General features: G+C 37.0%; 5 protein-coding genes across 6 annotated transcripts in view; 3 read left to right on the top strand and 2 right to left on the bottom strand.

The window, feature by feature from the left end:
• The window catches only part of LOC128675792 (NBAS subunit of NRZ tethering complex-like), a 37,083-nt gene extending 33,159 nt beyond the window's left edge, over positions 1-3,924 (top strand). For both annotated transcript variants that reach the window (XM_053755469.2, XM_053755479.2), the window contains 5 exons: positions 851-1,071; positions 1,909-2,032; positions 2,468-2,579; positions 3,056-3,178; positions 3,550-3,924. In XM_053755469.2, coding sequence (XP_053611444.1) covers positions 851-1,071; positions 1,909-2,032; positions 2,468-2,579; positions 3,056-3,178; positions 3,550-3,849 — 880 coding nt within the window. In that variant the 3' untranslated portion in view covers positions 3,850-3,924. The remainder of the gene's footprint in view (positions 1-850; positions 1,072-1,908; positions 2,033-2,467; positions 2,580-3,055; positions 3,179-3,549) is intronic.
• Positions 3,925-4,277: 353 nt separating this feature from the next.
• On the top strand, positions 4,278-8,265 carry mRpS29 (mitochondrial ribosomal protein S29). Its single transcript, XM_053753699.1, has 8 exons — positions 4,278-4,477; positions 4,822-5,035; positions 5,770-5,862; positions 6,418-6,563; positions 6,743-6,903; positions 7,376-7,517; positions 7,787-7,879; positions 8,035-8,265. The coding sequence occupies exons 1-8, from the start codon at positions 4,400-4,402 to the stop codon at positions 8,221-8,223; spliced, it is 1,116 nt and encodes a 371-aa protein (XP_053609674.1). The 5' UTR covers positions 4,278-4,399; the 3' UTR covers positions 8,224-8,265.
• Positions 8,266-8,401: 136 nt separating this feature from the next.
• ATPsynG (ATP synthase, subunit G) lies at positions 8,402-9,155 on the bottom strand. The gene is made up of 2 exons (XM_053753712.1): positions 8,994-9,155; positions 8,402-8,741 (listed from the first exon to the last, which is right to left on the bottom strand). Exons 1-2 carry the CDS (start codon positions 9,028-9,030, stop codon positions 8,482-8,484), a joined length of 297 nt encoding a protein of 98 aa, XP_053609687.1. The 5' UTR covers positions 9,031-9,155; the 3' UTR covers positions 8,402-8,481.
• A 117-nt stretch (positions 9,156-9,272) lies between these two features.
• Positions 9,273-14,718, top strand: OstDelta (Oligosaccharide transferase Delta subunit). Its single transcript, XM_053753676.2, has 10 exons — positions 9,273-9,435; positions 9,778-9,962; positions 10,186-10,454; positions 10,594-10,755; positions 11,117-11,264; positions 11,856-12,286; positions 12,659-12,809; positions 12,990-13,128; positions 13,363-13,587; positions 14,149-14,718. Exons 1-10 carry the CDS (start codon positions 9,423-9,425, stop codon positions 14,289-14,291), a joined length of 1,866 nt encoding a protein of 621 aa, XP_053609651.1. The 5' UTR covers positions 9,273-9,422; the 3' UTR covers positions 14,292-14,718.
• A 361-nt stretch (positions 14,719-15,079) lies between these two features.
• Positions 15,080-18,797, bottom strand: RnrS (Ribonucleoside diphosphate reductase small subunit). The gene is made up of 6 exons (XM_053753686.1): positions 18,616-18,797; positions 18,291-18,527; positions 17,814-18,049; positions 17,196-17,424; positions 16,729-16,947; positions 15,080-16,139 (listed from the first exon to the last, which is right to left on the bottom strand). Exons 1-6 carry the CDS (start codon positions 18,673-18,675, stop codon positions 15,987-15,989), a joined length of 1,134 nt encoding a protein of 377 aa, XP_053609661.1. The 5' UTR covers positions 18,676-18,797; the 3' UTR covers positions 15,080-15,986.
• Between the last annotated feature and the right edge of the window lie 1,414 nt (positions 18,798-20,211).

The following is a 20,211-nucleotide window of genomic DNA, read 5'->3' as shown; positions in this document are numbered from 1 at the left end:
TGGTTGATGTGCTGTCGACTGTACACCTTGTCTATTACATATTTTCTATTTCTAATGAACTGTGCTGTCGACTGTACACCTTGTCTATTATATATTATTTATTTCTAGTGAACTGTGCTGTCGACTGTACACTTTGTCTATTACATATTTTCTATTTCTAATGAACTGTGCTGTCGACTGTACACCTTGTCTATTATATATTATTTATTTCTAGTGAACTGTGCTGTCGACTGTACACTTTGTCTATTACATATTTTCTATTTCTAATGAACTGTGCTGTCGACTGTACACCTTGTCTATTATATATTATTTATTTCTAGTGAACTGTGCTGTCGACTGTACACTTTGTCTATTACATATTTTCTATTTCTAATGAACTGTGCTGTCGACTGTACACCTTGTCTATTACATATTTTCTATTTCTAATGAACTGTGCTGTCGACTGTACACCTTGTCTATTATATATTATTTATTTCTAGTGAACTGTGCTGTCGACTGTACACTTTGTCTATTACATATTTTCTATTTCTAATGAACTGTGCTGTCGACTGTACACCTTGTCTATTACATATTTTCTATTTCTAATGAACTGTGCTGTCGACTGTACACCTTGTCTATTATATATTATTTATTTCTAGTGAACTGTGCTGTCGACTGTACACTTTGTCTATTACATATTTTCTATTTCTAATGAACTGTGCTGTCGACTGTACACCTTGTCTATTATATATTATTTATTTCTAGTGAACTGTGCTGTCGACTGTACACTTTGTCTATTACATATTTTCTATTTCTAATGAACTGTGCTGTCGACTGTACACCTTGTCTATTACATATTTTCTATTTCCAGTGATCTACAAACCCTAATAAACCGCATGAGCCAATACCACAAGGAGGGCGCGAAGTTCCCGGAGAAGCTGTTAGAAAGTCTTTCAGCAAAGGCAGCGGCCGCGAGGCTGCGCCCCGACACGCAGCTGGCGCTGCTGACGCTGCGGCCGCGCGCGGAGCCCGTCTTGTGCGCGCTCTCGCTGCATGTCATCCACGCCGAGTGGCCAGGCCTGGAGCTCACTGGTGAGATACTATGTTTTTATCTCATCTCATCACACCGTGCGAGCGAAGCAAGCGAGGGGTACAATTCGACTTGGGGCAAGAATAATTTTTTTCTATGGTATGAATGTTTGTTTGTAACGCGATAACTTTCGAACCGTTGGGTCTGATTTTGATGAAATCAAGTTCGTGGGTAATCACAATTTTGCACAATTGCACAATGCATAATGCACAATTTTGTAAAAACTCATCAATATTTATTGTGTTCGCGAAGTTTACTACTACTTAAACAACTAGTAGTATTGTAAATGCGAAAGTTTGTAATGGATGTGTTTTTGTATGTTTGTTACTCTTTCACGCAAAATCTACTGGACCGATTGTTATGAAATTGAACACATGGGGTGCTTTATTCCGAAATTCCCGCGTTAGAAAAGCCCCGGGGCGCAGCTAGTTTTAATATATTAAGCTCCATTGTCGAGATTTCGAACGCGACTTCGAGCGAGAGACAGACAAAAAGACATATAAAAATTCTAAAAATAATGTCCCATAAAGACCCCCCATAATTATTATTCTATAATATCTCCTATGTACAGACAGACATAGTCCACTTACAGTTCTATTATATGTATAGATTTAAACAATTCGCATATATTGTAGACAATACAATTGAAAGCTCTTTGGATTTTTGCTTATCGAGCGTGTTATCACTAAGACTAGTATTGGATTGATTCAAGTCGCCTAACGGCATCTGACATAACTTTTACTACTACCTATCGACAACAAGTAGTTGCAACACACTAGCGAACTAAACTTTCGACCAGTATGCAGATTTCCTTACTTCTTGACCTATATTTATCTCAGAGGACAAGTTGATGACCGAAGAAGGTCGCCGCGAAGTGTTCTTCGAAATCAGCGCACGCGCAGACTCGTGGCAGCGTAAGAAGGCGCTCGTGGACGTGGTCAGCTGCTGGCCGCACCACCTCACGTATGTCTGATCACAGGAGAATAAAGAGATGCAATCAGTTTATTCGCATATATCCCGTTTTTTTTTAGATGAATCATCTTAATATGTATTTTTATAGAAATATACAATACACTTAAAAAGAATAATATTTGTACATCCCACTAATATTATAAAATATGTGAGGATGTATGTTTGTTACATCTACTGGACGGATTGTTAGGAAATTTGAGACGTGGGTAGAACATAACCTGGAATAACACATAGGGTACTTTTTATCCTGAAATTCCCACGGCAGCGAAGCCCCAGTGCGCAGCTAGTTATAAATAAATTATTAATTCTTACTGCACTTTCGAAAATCGGTGGTTGATTTATGATTCAAAATATAAATATAAATATTTTTTTACTTTGGCAGTATAAATAAAATATTTATTTCTCATATACACCTACCTATTACAGTGATGGTAAAAGTCTGCAATACGAGTACCTCCACTCGTTGCTGAAGGATCCTCACGAGCAAAGCCTGGTGCTCATCAAGTTGCTGCTGACCCGGCCAGTGCTGGCGGATGAGGTAAACAATATAACATTTCTTGTGTCAATTGTTTATTTTATACTAGCAGTAAAAAAAATATACGCATTCAAACATATAGGTGTTCCTTTTTTTTTGTTTAATTTATTTTGTTCTATTGTTCTCTGGGATACGAGTAAATGTGGCATAATTAACTTTTAGGATAGGTTAAGTTACTTATGCGTAAATCGTTATGCCATAATACAGTATATGCTATATTACATTATGGCTTAAATTTGTATGCTTCATAATTAGTTTCTGTGCTAAATCTCAACCAAATAAATATGGTTGAGTATATTCGGTACAAACATATGAAAATATGAATCTTTCCTTTTCGTGTACAGTCAACACACATCATCCTAACCATAAACATTGCAAACTCGCCACTATTACCGCGCCATAGAGATTCATGCAGGGTAGCTTGATGTGCTGTTGACTGTACTTGAGTGAAGTATGGATAAGTTATTGTATTATTTTAGGAGATAAAATCATTAGCAGACAACGCGACCGCGGACTCCATCATAAATGTTCTATGGATCATCCTTCTGAGCAAATGCGGCAGTATGGAGCAGATGATATTGGACTTACTACATAAGCACAAGGTAAAAACAACGTCAGATGACCTTCAGGCGTCACTCGTTTTGTTACTTGAGGATGTACAGAATGACAATGATATTTGTTGACCCGAATTTGAAACCATCAAATCATTTTGAAATGTCATTTTTATGACAACTATATTCAAAAGTAGCGACGGCCTCACCGGGCGGTATTTTTCTTCTGTAAATGTAAAATATATATATGAGTTATTTCTATTGTATATAACAACATAGTCGGATGACTTATCAGGTACTATTTTAACCTAAAGTAAGTTTTCTTATTTAGTTCCGATTTTGTAATATAGAGCAACTTTTTGCAGATATAGGTGAGCTGTGAAGTGCGGTATATTCATCTAACTTTCGTTTTCGTATTTCAGGATACCGTGCAAAAGCAAGAAATCGAGGATGAACTCATCAAGGAATTATTGGACACTGGGATATTTTTGAACCTAGTTTCCACCCCGATATATTCCTCCGTTGTCAGTTACATCATCACCCGGGAAGCTATTGAGGCAGATTCGAACCCGTATACCGTGGCGTGGGCCACCAATGAACTAATTAACGCTAACTGCTTAGCAGAAGCGGGACATCTTAATCTTTTAGCTATGGGGGTGCCGTCGGCTTTACGAGGCTTCACCCAGTCTATATTGTATTGCAAAAAATTGCTTAAAAAGTAATTTATTGTAAGCGTATTCTTAGTTCTTATAAATGTATAGGTGTTGCAATGAATTATTAATATTATCAAATATAATAAATAATATATTAATATTTTCGTTTTATTTTCACCGGGTTGTGATAGAATGGTGGTAAAGAAGAACCAGGACAGGCTGCGACGGTAATAAATAAAAATTTAGATTTGATGGACATTTTTATCTGTAAATATTTATTTCTGTGAAAACCTGGTTTACCTTGAGCGTGAAGTATCATATGTTGTTCGTGAAAAGTTATACTAGGGTGCTGTTATTTAAACATTTTATCTCACGGTTTGGGGCCCTTGGTTATGAATGTTTATAAAGCTTTTTCCTTCGTGCTTCCGAGAAAAAGAATCGAATGACAGTGACAGCTCGATACTTATTGACATCTGACTGACTGACATATGAATTTGAGGTTATATTGCGATATTTGGTGGATATTTGGGTTATTTCGGGTTAGGTTTCAGATTCAGATTTTTAAATTATTTCTTTAAAGTTTCGTATTTTGTCGATATTTAAGTGTATCGTAAAAAAAATGATGTCCCGCAGCTGGAGGCATTTATGCCGACGATATTCACAAGCAGTAACTTTTAGAACCACAGAAAGTTCTCCAGTAAGTACTTCTTTAGTTTTTTAAAAGTTTTAGAAGAGTTACATACTCTTCTATATCATTAGTCATGGAACCGTTAGCAGGTTCTGGGCTCTGACTCAAGGCCGAAGAAGCAACCGGGAAATGCTAAGTGAGGGATACTATTATTCAATCCATATTTGTCGCGGATTCTAGAGATCCATAATAGGTATGTTTTAATATTATTTGTTTACATAGAACTTCCCTATGTAGCTATGAAGTGAATAAATTACTAACATTATAAAAATTAAGTAAAGACCAGTCATTGTTAGGGGTATCTGTGTTTTGACATATTTTCATCTTTAACCATGGAAACATTAACTTCTCAGGCCCTACACAATGAAAAACAAATAGGTTTATTCTACTCCGTGGACAAAGACCTGGTAAAGCAGCTGTATGGACATGGGGGGTTTCCGAGGAGCTTCATGAAGCAAACCAAAACTTTCACAGAAACCACTATCATGGTGAGGCAGCCAGCTCTAGACATGATGGACTGCATCAAGGCTACAGACTTTGATAAGCCTATCAACAAATATGTTTTATGTATCCTTTTAAAGATTTAATTGTAATGTGACTGTATTAATACTTCTTCATTCTTCGTAGTCATATTCCTCATGGCTGAGGGTCGTGATTATTATGTGGAATTAAATACACACAACAACTTTCTTGGCATTATTAATGGAGTGGTTTGCCATTACCATTAATAAGAATCAACAGTTAATAAGAATCAACTAGTGTGCAGGTTTTCTCATGATGTTTTCCTTCACCGGAAGCAAGTGGTGCATGATGAAAACTACAATACATGAGTCAGATTGGTATACAAACTCATGTGGCACAAGTAGGATTCGAACCTGGGACCTTTCGATCCACAGGCAGGTGTCTTAACCATTACACCACTACCGCTTCTGCGTATGCATTAATACTATGGAAATAGAATATCAGCACTCAGTCGAAATACAGCAAAGTACAAGAACAAAGTGGTAATAAGCAATCATACACAGTCTTTAATGACTTTTTAAATTTATGTTTGCCTTCAAAACTTACAAAGGATAACAACTTTACATTTCTTTTCCTTATTATGGAGCACAGTATATTAACTCCTTTCATTTAACTTTGTCACTTGCCACTTAACATTCCCTTACTATTCATACTCTGTCTGATGCAATCCATTTTAATTCAAAGAGATTCCATACTGAAATTTGATTTATATTGACAACATATTGCAGTAAGACCATTATTTTTTCTTTATCAATTGTTTTCCTAAACATAGCATTCAGATGGTGAAAAAGGTGCAGGAAAATCTATGACGCTAGCCCACTTACTACACTTTGCACATACAGAAGGATTCTTGATAGTTCATGTGCCCTGGGGTAAGATAAAGCTATATAATTTATTAAAATCATTCAATTAAAGACATTACATTCATTTTGTCACAACCTTAAATCCACAGAAAAATCCATTAATGACTTTCTTAATGCAAAATTACGAGTCAAATATAAAATAAACAATATTATCAATATCATACTATACTCTTTATTGTCTTAGACGACCTCGGTGGCGCAGTGGTAAAGTGCTTGCCTCTGAACTGAGAGGTCACGGGTTCGATCCCCGGTCGGGTCATGATGGAAAATGATCTTTTTCTGATTGGCCCGGGTCTTGGATGTTTATCTATATATGTATTTGTTATAAAATATAGTACTGTCGAGTTAGTATCCCATAATACAAGTCTCGAACTTACTTTGGGGCTAGCTCAATCTGTGTGATTTGTCCTAATATATTTATTTATTGTACCAAAGAGATGTAGAGAAAAGATATATTGTACACAATACAGACAAATAAAAGTGTCACAAAGGTGACTCAAATTCAACATTGCTCATAGCATTAGCTCCACAAGTCAATATATGAATTTATGTAAAATATTCCAGTGTCAGAGTGGTTACGCCGAGTCACAAGGATGAAGGAGATGTCCAACTCACCGACGAGGGAAGGCTTGGTCGACCTCCCCCTGGACGCAGCGGCCTGGCTGTTGCATTTTAAAAATCAAAATCAAGCACTTCTTAAATCTGGAAATGTCAGTTGTTACTTTTAGAGTTTCTTTTTTATGTGATTGGGTATTATTATAAATTAGATATTCTACTAGCCCTAGATTCCATAAAGTGCTACACCTTCGAGTGATCCTTGAACGAAAGAAATTACAATATTTTTTTTAGTTTAATCGCTCGTATAGTTAATTGAGAGCCGGTATTCCAGTTGACGACGTCAGAGCAGTACGTGTGGAGCAAGCGCGAGCGCACGGCGGCGGGCGCGGCGCTGCTGGAGCTGCTGGAGCTCGGCATCAGCCGCGTCAAGTTCTCCTGCGACGTCGTGCACAACCTGCTCAGGGAGATCAAGCGGCTATCCAGCGCCAAGCAGTGAGATCTCTTACTACTTCATCAGTTAGCATGGTGGGATTTAAAACTAGCTATGACGTACAGTTCCGTGCGGAAATCAGGCACGAAACCATGTCATGACGGATATGTGTATCGGGGGAGACTTGAGGCATTCTTTTTAAAATAGGACCTCTCCATATTCTCTCGTGGATATCGTACGAGTCGCCTCGGACTAAGGGACACATCCTAGGCAGCTGTTAGGCAACAATATCATTCCCAAGGAGAGTTGACGTCAGGCAGACATTTTTTACGCTGTCCCCGGGCCGCGGCCTGGTCGCGGTGTCACAGTTCAGACTTGAGGCCCATATCATAATCTCATGTAACCATTATCATAAATATTATTTCAATCTTTTTGTGCATGTTATACAAAAGAGGTAGTGTCGATGAAACACCACACCTATTTGTTACCTCAGTTAAGAGGGAGTATTTTACAAAATGTTGTAACATATTTCAGATGTAAAACTTTCGTAGCCATCGATGGCTTCAATGGTTTCTTCTACCCCCTGACTCGGCTGAGAACCCCCACCAAGAGGACGGTGAAGCCGGAAGAAGTCTCCCTCGCCACATCTTTCTTGGAACTCACCAAGCCTGACTGGGTATGTTGACAATGTTTTATTAAATAGAACAAAACTAATTCGTCAGTTAATTCGAGGAAAGTTATAATTTTACACTGGTCTGTGTCTGTTCATCTGTTTCCTCGTAACTTCTAAACTCTTAAACTACATAACATAATTGAACAAATAAGGTATCACTAGACCTCTGTGGATTTGTGATGTCACAAAAAATGCAAATATCGCTCTCTAGAGTGTGAAGTAATGAACTAAAAATTTATTTGCCTAATTAAATACTTATTTTTAATTTCTAGAATAATGGCTTGGTAGTGGTGACAGCAGACCAATTGGCCGTACCTGATGACCATCAAGAAAGTTTCCTGCCAAAATATTTACTGTACAAACAGGCAAGTTTTTTATTTAATTACTATGGTCATTCCGTCACTACTCACACCCTAATCTTTACACTTGACTCCAATAATAATCAGAATAATTTTCAAAGAAGTAACACTAATATAGTTTCCCTTTCTACAATTTTGTAATTTTACTGTTATTTTTTCAGGGCTTTGAACATCTAGATCCCTTTATCCCTATCGAAGTAACAAGGTACACTGAAAAAGAGTTCACATCATGTGCCGCTTACTACAGAGACAGGTTATGGCTACGGGGACCTCCGGAGACAGAAACTGAGCTGAAGTTTACTAGTGCGTGCAATCCTTATAGGTTTATGGAGCAGTGCGCTCCTTTGTAAATAGTGTTCAAATATAGTTTTAATAAAATTAGTAAATAATTTTATACTAGTTTTATTTTTCAAAGTCCTGACTATTACAATATAAACCAATGGTAAAGTTTTTCCTATGAAAAGTGTTGAAGCTAATCACAGATTTGGTTTATCTAAATTATCAGGTAAAAAGAAAGAAAACAATATATAAAATAATAGTACATAATAGATGGCTTTTATTAATTTATTTCACATATTACAGTATATCTACAGAGATGCCCTTATAATCTAAACATCGTAGCCGACCAGGTGACGCTTGCCGATGCACTCTCCCACATAAAACCAAAACAGAACCTCGGCTCCGACAAGTGTGTTCAAGGTCGCTTGCTTCACTGTCAACTGTTTCCATGAGCCAGTCTTGGCACCGTTCAGCAGCTTTGCAATGCCGGCTTTGATTTGAGGGATCTCGCTAGCTTTGGGTGGGGCCAGCTCGACACGCGCGTATTTCAAGAAGATGTTGAATTTGGGCCTGGCCTGAGCGAGGGCCGCTGAAAATAAATACAGTTTATAACCTGAAAACTTGTTAATGTGAGCTCTATATTATTTAATAAGGTTTTAAGTTTACCTAATGTTTTCTTATAGAAATAAAATTATATTCTGGCTATAGGTATTTATTGACCAACTAAAAAGAAACTGATACATGCTATGATAAAATTTGCAAATATTAATTACATAACTGGAATAGGTAAATGGAGATTGCATTTTTGTGAGTGCTTTTGCAACTGAATTAAAATACTTACAGTTCAATAAGGAAGGTACTTTAGCGGCGGCACTCATTTTGATATTTCGTTAAACACTTGCTCAGCCAAAAAAGCCCAAAATTTTAATTTTGGAATGAAGACAAATGACGGAAAATTAGAACTTCAGCTAGCTAGCTGCTGTCAATTTAATTGTCAACGTCAGTACACTTCAGCACCGAATAGTACCTACATTATACAGCTACCATACAGCCAAGACAAAGGCATTTAAAAAAGTTTTGACTTCGATTGTGTATTTATTTTGTCTCTAGTAACATTTTTGCTTGCTACGTCGATGGCTTTCTGTCAAAAATAAAAAAAATTGGCCGGCTATCTTTATTTAGCAATAATTCATAATTTTATTTGTAAAATAAGTGGAAAGCAATTAAATTTAATTATAGACAGAGTCCACTCTGCCTATCCCGTAATAAAATGCAAGTGTACGGTAAGTAAATAACGTTTACAAGTTATAAAAACTCAGTGCGTGAGGAATGTGTTTTCCAGGTTTTCTCAATATTTATCCCATAATTTATTGAAAATGGACCCTTGACTACCCATGTTCATGAATAAATAGATAGTAGTTTTATAGGATTCACGGAAAAACTTTTTAAAAGTCAATGTTTGGGACACGTCATTATTTATTATACGGCTAGGCTACCCCGCCGGCCTACCGTTGTAGGTTATTGATTGTAATCACCCTACCTACGTTTCCAGTTGCACTATACTATGTTGAATAGTAGTTTGTGCTTGGTATTATTATTATGTACATTCAGGTAGTTTCTTTCAGCATTGTTATTGCTTACTCTGAGCTTATTAGCACTAAGCAATGGCATAACGCTACAAGGCACCATAGATGAGAAGAAGCTGCAGCTAATCTTGCAGGATGGACTGAAGTCGAAGGATATTGCCAGCTTGTATTATGCAATCAGGGGCTTGAAGTCCATAAATGTGGTTATTCCTGATATTTGTCAAGTAAGTATTAGATGGCTAATGACATGATTCTCTTGATTAGATCCTTTACTCACATATTTTATATATTTAGTCCCGATGTCACCACCCATGTCATAAAAAACTAAGGCAAATATATTATTTACATTTCTCATTAATTCTTCAATCACCATTTTCCAATAACCATGAAGTTGACAGTTATGATGTCATTAAATTCATACAAAATAATTATGATTTAAATTTTTAGGACATCAGAAGCTCCAAATATGACATCAGAAGTCTAGAGCAAGTGTTCTACCTGACAAATGCTGCAGCCCTAACTGGCTGCCAAAATGTTCTGACTCCGGATGTCTTGAACACCCCCACACAGACTCTGGACAAGAAGGACGCCACTATTCAAGAGCTCTACTATGCAGTGTACTCTCTGAAAGCCCTCGGAAAAGGCTCGGTTTATGATAAGGAAGACAGCTTGAAGAATCTCATCCAATTGTTGAAGAAAGATGATACTCCAGCAAAGTAAGTAGTTTACCAAGGCAACACTAAAAATACCACTTAAAGCTAGTCTGAAGAACTCAAACACAAGGCTTCCTTAAATTAAATTTAAATAATATATGTATTTATATAATAACTTAATAGTAAAACTTTCCCTAATCAGCTATGGGTATGTGTTCGCGCTGTGCGAGCATATAGGCTGTGGTGACTGGACCATTAGCCACGCAGAGGGAGTGTTGCAGGCAGCTGATGAGAGTGATTTCAAAGCCCTGCATTTCGAAGGAGGCCTGCCCACCACATCCACGCTGCTATCTACTATCACCAGGTAATTAAACTTTCCAACTCCTATTGTAAAAGCAAAAGTGTTTATTTGACAATATCTTGAATTTCACATGTATCACTTTCATCTCCTATCAAAACAAAATACTGTTCTTTGTAGAATTCACGCAGATGAAGTCTCATGCTAAAGATAATATTTTTTTAAAGGTCCAAGTGATAAAGGATCTACTGTCAATTAATAATTTGACAAAGTTTAGCTCCACTGTCAGTTTGATTGGAGAAATAAAATAAAAATCAGTAAACTAATATGGGTTTACCAGCAATTAGCGAGGGAAGCATTGGTTATAGAGTATATTTCTTTTTTTCTTTCCAAAAACGAAAAATAAATACATACCTATTTGTCCCAGGGCCTACAAAAGCCAAAAAAAGCCGTCCCCACTGAGCTTGGAGCAGAAGCTGAAGTTCGGAGTGTACCTGCTGTCGCGGCGCTCCGTCAACTCCGCCAAGGGCGCCGCCTTGCTGCTCGAGGCCGCTTTGGCTATCGCCAATGATGAGGTCAGTGTGTTAACCATGGTAAGCCCTTCTGGCATCATATACCATCACTGTATGAGTCTTTTGCGGCATTTCTTCTCAACAGTGGTTGGTCCGAAATCCTAGTTAGTCTTGCTTGTTGTTAACTTTGAGAAATCCCACTGTTAGTTTGAATATGAGTGTATACAGATGGTTGTTACAAAAAATATACTCGGTAGCTTTCGATTAATTTTGGAAAAGTATTCTGTGGCCTTTTAACAACAAGCTATCCAAAATCATTGCATACTCTGTTATTGCCGTCGCATATAGTTGCATGCAACTTTACAAGATGTTGACTCACTGACGTATTATTGTTATTTTTTATTATGGTATGGAATGGTGGTATATTAAATGCTTTTATTTAACTTGCAATGTATGTGTATATGTTTTGGTTTTATGTACTCAAAATCGTGATTTTCAGAAGGAGAGAGAGAGTCGTTGTTTTGCATACATTTTTGTCCATAACCTGCAGTTATTTCACTCCAAAATAATAATTGACATTCGAAAATCTGATACCTACCGTACCATCCTTTTCTCGAAGCAATTCACTCCAATTCCGAACCTATTGTTTATCAGCCGACACCGATCGCAATCACGATCAAAGGCAAGAAATACGTGACCGCGGACTCGGACAGCATCGAGGTGTCCATCACGGACATCCTCCAGCGGCCAGTGAAAGGCCTCAAAGCCGACGAGGTCATCGCCCAATCCGGCACTCGCTTAGCCGACGACGTCGTAGTCTTGTCCAAACAAGCATTAACCCAAAAGAATCCTACCACTTTTGTTCTAAATCTCAGCAAAATCAAGTCTCAATATGGATTATACAAGATTGCTTTGAGTGCTGGAAGTAAGACAGCTAGTTTGAATGTAGCGGTGTTGGGAGAGATTCAAGTGACGAATTGTGAAGTCGGTTTGGGTGATGTTGATGGAACGACCAGCCCGAAGATCACCAATGTGCCGTATCCTGAAGAGTTGACGGAGGAATTGCAGGCTGATCACTTGCAAAAGTAAGTCTAATTGTCTGCAATAATCTTTATATTTTATACTTACATTATTGCTAATAATATTTGTTTAAAATTAGTCTATCAAACTATTATAAATGGAAACACCTTTGTTCTCAGACACAAAAATGTTTGTAGATTTCCTAACATTATTACCTTGAAAGCGAAATCTTAAATAATAAATGATATTTCATTAGAAGATACTTCATCTGCCAAAGTTTAGGCATACTTTTGAAGCTTATTCCTACGAGGAAATAAAATACACAAGTATTATAGGACTTTTGCAGCCGACTATGCTTGTGACCAGTCCCACACACAAAAGGGACACCTTTTGTATATTAAATCAAAGATATATTAATTACCTTACTTCTGTCCTAGACTGTCCCTGAAGTTCACCGTCCGCGACAAGCAAAACAAACCGGTGCTAGTTCAGCAAGCGTTCGTGCGACTCGGCCGCGAAGACCAACCCTCACTCGAAGCCATCTTCGTGGCGGAACCTGATAACTCCAAGGCTTACAGAGTTGAACTGGTAGGTCTACAGCTACAGTCTTTATCTATCTGATCTTATTATCTGAGCGTGTGGGAACACACTCAGCTAGTTAGCTGAGTCAGATCAGAATGCTAGTAATTTGTAGCTTTTAATTTAGGTTAGAACATGAAAAAGTGCCTTTGAAGGTCGAATTTCTGAATAAATGTGTTGACTGTACAGAACGTAGGAGCGATTGGCAAGCACCTGAACCAGCAGTCGGGCGTGTACGATGTCAGCCTGTTCCTCGGGGACAGCGCCGTGTCCAACCCCATCGCCTGGCATCTGGGGGAGGTCAGCTTCCGGTTCGAGAAGGGTTCCGGTGAGTTGGCATTTGTTCATCGTGTTTATTATTATTATGTTGTTACTTAATTAATTAACCCTTCGAGCCCGGAGTTGACTGACAGACAACGCACAGTCGAAACTATTGTGCGTAGAAAGTTGAAATTCTAGAAAGAACTAGTAGTAGAATATTATCCCGAAATTCCCACGGAAAAAGGAAACTTAAGGATCGTATGTAGTTACGATCAAAATCTACTTTTGTTTTCAATTACAGTAGTGGGGTCGGTAGTGGTCCCCCGAGTTGCGGGCGCGCTGCCGGAGATCTCTCACTCGTTCCGGCGTGCGGAGCCGCGGCCCGCGCGCCTGCTGTCCGACGTGTTCGCGTGCGCGTGCGCAGCGCCGCTGCTGCTGCTGCTGCTGCTGTGGGCCAGGCTCGGCATCAACTTCGGCAACTTCCCGCTGTCGCTCAGCGCGCTGCTGTTCCATCTCTCGCTCGGAGGTAAGTACGACAGATAGAGCTATCCAGATTCATTGCTGTTACCGCCGCATAGAGATCCGTGGAGGGTAACTTGACCCGGCATATCAATCTGTCAAAAATCACAACTATAATGATTAACAAATACACAGACATCTCGAAAAAATATAATCTTCACCAATGTTCTCTTATTCCCTATATCTGTTCTGCTTTTTATTTCGCCTCATTTCAACTGGGTACTAATGCTTGCTAGGTTAGTAGGTACTTTATTTGATGTGTTGTTTTAGGTTTCCCCTGCTCTTAGATACCGAGCAATTGCTGCTGTAGAATTTCTAACTAATCACAGTGTCTTTCTCAACCTTGACATTGGCAAAATCATCGTTTGGCTAAACGATGGAGCCATAAAATTAAAAAGTGAAGTCACGAAAATCTCACTCTCTTCGTCTGCCTCAGACGTTCGTGCCTCAAATCGTTGTTTTTTGTTAGAGGCATGGCAATAAGCATCTCATTTTTGTTTGTAGTAACTTTATTCCACGAAACATTTATTTAAAACTAAAGACATATTTAATATTTCGTCATTTGCAGCATCACTGGCTCTATACGGCGTGTTCTGGCTGCAGCTGACGATGTTCGACACCATCCGCTACCTGCTGCCGCTCGCCGCGCTCACCTTCCTCTCCGGGCATCGCCTCTTACGGCGTCTGGCGCGAGACAAACATACGCGCTAGGAGTCACCTAGCTAATCCAATACATCTCAATAGATTTACACCTGCACTAGTCTCGGTTCCTATAGTCTGCGCAGACATAAAGATTGACAGTGATTTACTTGTTTATCGATGTTCAATTAAAATTGATTAATTTCTCAATAGGATCACAAAGTAACAATATCTTTATTTTTTACAATAGCCCAGCGTCACACAGACTGACTGGGCCTAGACTTGTATGTGAAAAGTATGTGTGTGAAATACGAAGAAAGTACTGTAGGATTGATGTCACAGTTGTGCAAGATTTTATAACTTATTCATTGATTATTTGTCACTTACTTTAATTTCGTTGTAAGGTCAATTTTTACAAGTTTGTAAAAGTGGACCTACCAACGTTTAAAGAATACCATTTTATGTAATAAGATTTATTAATTAAAAACATCATTCGTTATTTCTGTTTTAATGTTATCAATATTGGGGTGACACCCGGTGACTAATTTTAAGAACAAAAATATATAGCTCAGCTGACTTTATTCGGGGATTCCTTCACAAGAACTAATATATAGTGGGTGGTAATTCGGTGGGATTCCCTCAAAAGCGGACGACGCTATCGTATGGGATTCCCCGGCCCAAGGTCGCGATCCTTGACGTGTCAGTTGCATCATTTCATATTTGTGTCGTGAAGTGTGCTTGGCCCCCAACCATAAAAGGGCCCAATTCGGCTTTGCTCGGATAAAACCATCATAAAAAGTACCTAGTCAATGTTGCTCACATTTCTCCTCTGTATCTGTGCTACAAGAAAATAGGTCCAGTAGTTTTGAGTTTATTTATTTATTACAAAAGCAATCTTTATAATATTAGTATAATGTATGTTCCATAACATATCATAAATTGCTCTTTTAACTCGATTTACGAACCGGATGCCGGTTACCAGTAGCTACCCAGCCAGCAGCAGTACACGGAACAACACTAATGAGTAGCAGTATGGAACACAACAACCATAGGCTAAAAAAAAGTTACCCTAAGTAACCAATATGAACCGACAAGACTTGAAATTAAAGTTTATTGTCTTACATAAAGTTAATATTACTATCACACAAAATCAAATCATTTCCCAATGATTACATTTTCTCTTAATTCGTAAAAAAAATCTTGCAAAAATTAAAACTAAGAATGCAGACAGTGCATATAATTAAGCTTATAACTAATTTGATATACTTTACTCTTTTCAAAATACAGAAATCTCTATACAATAATAGTTACAAATGTGTCAGAAAAGTTTAGGATGGTATTTGTTTTTCCATATTTTACAGGTCACGGGATAGATCATGTGCATGTCAATTATATAATTTATGGAATGATATGAATTAAGAAATTGTAATTACTACAATTTCATGTCTTGTTTTAATTTTAATCACGAATCCAGAAAAATAAAATCTTATTAAAGTAAAAATCTTTTAGTCAAAACTATTTCATGTGAAAAAAATGTTAAATATGTCAAAATAAAAAGTGGACCATCACTCACTCTTTATACTTTCTGATTCATCTTGACCAGGCACACAGTTGATTGCAGGTACAAAATATTAAGTACATATATCATATAGTACATCATGATATTACAGCTTTATCGTTCAACCGACACCAATCTTTATGCTTACTTTAAACATTGGAATATTTAATACTGTCATCCCAGAAGTCCATGGACTCATATCTTAGAAACTAGAATTCCGCGTCTAAAGTGAATACATTGTCCATGCGGTTAGCCATGACTCCCCACTTCTGGTACTCTCCTACTTTCTTCTCAAAGAAGTTTGTTTTGCCTTCCAGGGAGATGAGGTTCATGAAGTCGAATGGGTTCTTTGTGTTGTAATGCTGTAAATAAAAAGGACGTAATAAAAACATAATTCATTAAGTATATAAGTCTAAACTAACAATGTCTACAATAAATTCATATAAAAAATTACCCACAATGAGATGGGAGTTTTCAAAATTTACTACAAACTCACTGGTTCAGAAACATTAACCTACTTTTGTAACATTTGACCAATGATAAGATAAAGCCTTATATTTAGGTTCAATGTGTGGAAACACATTGCAACAGGAAATTTATACTCTCTCATCTTAAAATAAGATGCACGTAGGTATCAAAACAAATCTTACTTTGATGGACTAAAATTACATGAAAAAATAGTATTTGTATGTACTAATTTTTCATGTAATTGTATGACCTTGAAAATGGGGTCAACTACCATGAAATGGGTTCATTGGCTTCGCAATCCTCTCAAGGACGTTGTAAAGTTATATACTTACCTACTAGTAAAGTATAAGATAGGAAGGTAGTAGATAGGAGGATAGGAAGTATTTAATAGAAAAGGAAGGCTGCTTCTCTTTCCTGTGCATATTTGCATTCTTTTCTGTTGATATTCCAAATCTTATCATTTGATATTACTACAAAGTATACCTTCTCTCCGACGAGGTCAACCAGCAGTCGGTCAGCCACAAACTCGATGTACTGCGACATGAGGTCGCAGTTCATGCCCAGCAGCCTCACGGGCAACGCGTCTGTCAGGAATTCCTGCTCGATCACCACGGCGTCCTTGATGATCTTCAACACCAGCTCCTTACTTGGCTTCTGGACCAGGTGCTTGAACATCAGACACGCGAAGTCTGTGTGGAGGCCCTGTAACATGTTAGCATTGTTATTTCTGAAGTTTTAATTGTAAACTGTACATTTAATAAACTATTAGTAATTTAATCATTCAGAAATATTATTAATTCTGCTATATTATATGGTTAAAGAAATCAACACAGCATTTTATTTAAAAACAAATATTGATTTCCTTCCCTGTTGTTAATTACTACTCTGGCCAAACACTTTAGACAGTTATAAACTGAGCAAAAAAATAACATATGATACCAAAGACACACCTCATCCCTAGAAATAAGTTCATTGCTGAATGTAAGTCCAGGCATGAGTCCTCTCTTCTTCAGCCAGAAGATGGAAGCAAAACTGCCCGAAAAGAAGATGCCTTCAACTGCAGCGAAGGCGACGATACGTTCACCAAATGTGGCTGTCTTGCTGGCGATCCACTGTAGAGCCCAGTCAGCCTTCTTTTTCACACAGGGCAGAGTCTCAATGGCGTTGAATAAGAAGTCCCTGATGAAATAGACAACATTTTAAAATATTTTTAATTCCTAAGTTTACTAGCTTAACTAATATAAAAAAAAAAATATTATATTAATACCTTAACCATTTTAATAATATAATATTATATAAATTAATAGGCAGGATTGATATAATAACAAAGAAATTTTTTAAAGCTACGTTATTAAAGTAGGTAGGTATGTGGAGTGGAACTGGTCGTAAACAATGGAAAACTTTGTAATAAAATTTTATGTTAATCAATGCCTGAGTCATAAGTCACGTAGCTGTTATCATTTACGCTATCTAACTATTAAATCTTAACTTTAAGTTACCCATTATAAAATACATTCAGATTCAATAAGTATGTCCTGTAAATATTGATCATATTCAATAAATCTCACCTTTCTTTTGGATCTCTGATGTATGTGTCAATTAGTAATGAGTACATTTCAGAATGTACATTTTCCATAGCAATTTGGAACCCATAGAAAAATCTGGCTTCAGTCACTTGGACCTCCTGTGAGAACCTTTCGACAAGATTTTCATTGACTATTCCATCTGATGCAGCGAAGAATGCCAAAACATGCTTAATAAAATGCCTTTCACAATCCTTCAATGAATCCCAGTCAGATAAATCCTGTGAAGTATACATCCTTATAAATATTATATGTCAAATAACATAAATTCAAAATATTTGTAAGTATGATGCAATAATCAGAGTATGTACACATACATAATAAAATAAGTAAAATGTGCTGGCAACTTCATAAGAGCTCATCCTTGCTCCGAGCATCCGAGCTTATCTAATCCAACAGGAGGTGTAGTCTCATAAAAACGATGCGTGCAGAACCAGAAGTTAGGTTATGTCAACAAGTTACCTTTGACAAATCCACTTCTTCCACTGTCCAAAATGATGCTTCCGCTTTCTTGTACATTTTCCATATATCAGGATACTGAATTGGGAATATTACAAATCGTCTTGGATTATCCCGTAGCAGTGGCTCAAGTTGTGGGTCAAACTCTACTGTCGTTGTGGTCTTTTCCATTTTTTCTACTTCCATTTTCTCTGTTAGGTTATCGTTTCGCGCAGAGAGAACGTTATTCTTCACGGGAGACTGGAATTAAACAACATTGCAAGAATACAGTTATAACTTACTGTTGATTGACACTACACGGGAAACTAAAGCGAATTTGTCTACAAACCTTGATGTGAACGTTGTTAATTCCATTGCTAATGTTTTCTTTATCATTTACGAGAGACATTGCTTCTAATTATTTAAATATCCACGTTACAATACACTGAAATAATGTCAATTCTGAATCACGAGTAAAATAAAACTGGTCGTTGACCACTCGCCAACTGCGTGTATTTTTATTTTCATTCGCGTCTGGCCCAATTTTAGGATTTACAAAAGGCGGGAAATCTTGCAAGACCAAATTGAACTTCAGGTTACTTTACTTTAATAAAATTTGTGTTCTATAGCAATTTTTTTATCTTCAAGTACTTTGCAATATATTATTTGATTTTGTAGTAGTAAAATTTATATGATTATATGGGAAAACAGATATTTTATATTTTAAAAAAATATCTCATAAATATTTCTTGAACTTGAGTAGAATGTATGTGTGATTTGGAACAAATATACAAAAAAGTTATCAACCAATCATAAATATTGGCGGGACAATTCTTGCCCCTCTGTCAGTCACTGAGAAGATGTCAAAAATAAAAATTATTCTTTTTACTAATGTCTTTTTATTTCATAAACTTTTTACATGTGTTTATATAAAACAGTAAACAAAATAAATGTACAAAGTTATCAATTAAAACATACTAAAACAATTGCGCGCTAAAATAATTTCATATGTAATTTAATTCTATTGGTTGTTATTTGGAACCAATCAAATGACCCGTTTATTTTCTATATTATTTTATGATAAAATTTCTACTTATTACGAATGTTAGGACATATACGCAAAACTTGTATAACTAAGGTACACAAACATTGCCAATGGAGGCAAAAAGCGGCAATTTTCTATATTGTTGCATTGATTGATTTACGACCAAAAATATCTTCTACGCAATCGTGGTGCGAGTTTTAAGGAAAAGGATTTAGTGGATTATCCTGAAAATAATAACACTATTTTAGGTTATGTTCTGCATTATTTGGTCATCTGTGGTTATAAACTGATATAAACTTGATTTTGACTGAATATCTTCAAGTCTGTGAAGTGTTCTGACTATTTACTGGCTCGAAACTTTTACAGCGTGAGGCGTATTACATAGTTTTCGAAGTTTTTTTATCTTATTGAAAACGATTTATCCCAATATTTCGGCGCCCGAATCTGCTACATTGTTGTATATTTTCGTAAACGAATGGTTACATAATGAAAGGATTAAGAAAGTACTCTAAAATAAATGTTTAATAGACATACCAAAAGGCGGCAAAGCTTTTGTGTATCTAACATACAAATGTGCAGTAATACTATTATCAAGCGCGGCCGCACTTATTCAATCGTTGTAAAACCGGGAAGTATAACACAACATATCGTTTTAGCTCTCTATCTCGATTGTTCTCGGGTATTATATGCATTTCTCTTTCTTGCATGAGCGAAACGAAAGAAATGCGATTTTCCGTTTTCAAGCACCGCTGGCTTTGCGACATGCGATAAATTGCTTGCAAGAAACCGCGCTAACGAAGTCAACGACAGCGGCGCTGACAGATTGCATTGCAGCAAACCAAAATGCAAAGGTACCCAAGTTTTTATATTGGATTTGGAAGTACCAGACTCTACTTTTGT

This window comes from Plodia interpunctella, chromosome 2 (assembly GCF_027563975.2).
Source record: "Plodia interpunctella isolate USDA-ARS_2022_Savannah chromosome 2, ilPloInte3.2, whole genome shotgun sequence".
In the NCBI taxonomy this organism is placed as follows: domain Eukaryota; kingdom Metazoa; phylum Arthropoda; class Insecta; order Lepidoptera; family Pyralidae; genus Plodia; species Plodia interpunctella.
This window is presented reverse-complemented; position numbering and strand designations above follow the sequence as displayed.

Excerpts from the sequence above, each read along its gene's own strand:
- RnrS (XM_053753686.1), bottom strand. The coding sequence starts at position 18,675 with ATGTCTCTCGTAAATGATAAAGAAAACATTAGCAATGGAATTAACAAC. Across the intron at positions 18,528-18,615 it reads TTAACAACGTTCACATCAAG|TCTCCCGTGAAGAATAACGT; the intron begins GTTTGTAGACAA and ends GTTTAATTCCAG. Across the intron at positions 16,948-17,195 it reads AACTTATTTCTAGGGATGAG|GGCCTCCACACAGACTTCGC; the intron begins GTGTGTCTTTGG and ends AACATGTTACAG.
- ATPsynG (XM_053753712.1), bottom strand. The coding sequence starts at position 9,030 with ATGAGTGCCGCCGCTAAAGTACCTTCCTTATTGAACT. Across the intron at positions 8,742-8,993 it reads AGTACCTTCCTTATTGAACT|CGGCCCTCGCTCAGGCCAGG; the intron begins GTAAGTATTTTA and ends ATTTATTTTCAG.
- OstDelta (XM_053753676.2), top strand. Across the intron at positions 9,963-10,185 it reads TTATTCCTGATATTTGTCAA|GACATCAGAAGCTCCAAATA; the intron begins GTAAGTATTAGA and ends TTAAATTTTTAG. Across the intron at positions 13,588-14,148 it reads GTTCCATCTCTCGCTCGGAG|CATCACTGGCTCTATACGGC; the intron begins GTAAGTACGACA and ends CGTCATTTGCAG.
- mRpS29 (XM_053753699.1), top strand. The coding sequence starts at position 4,400 with ATGATGTCCCGCAGCTGGAGGCATTTATGCCGACGATATTCACAAGCA. Across the intron at positions 4,478-4,821 it reads GAACCACAGAAAGTTCTCCA|GCCCTACACAATGAAAAACA; the intron begins GTAAGTACTTCT and ends TTAACTTCTCAG. Across the intron at positions 6,564-6,742 it reads CACTTCTTAAATCTGGAAAT|TTGACGACGTCAGAGCAGTA; the intron begins GTCAGTTGTTAC and ends CCGGTATTCCAG.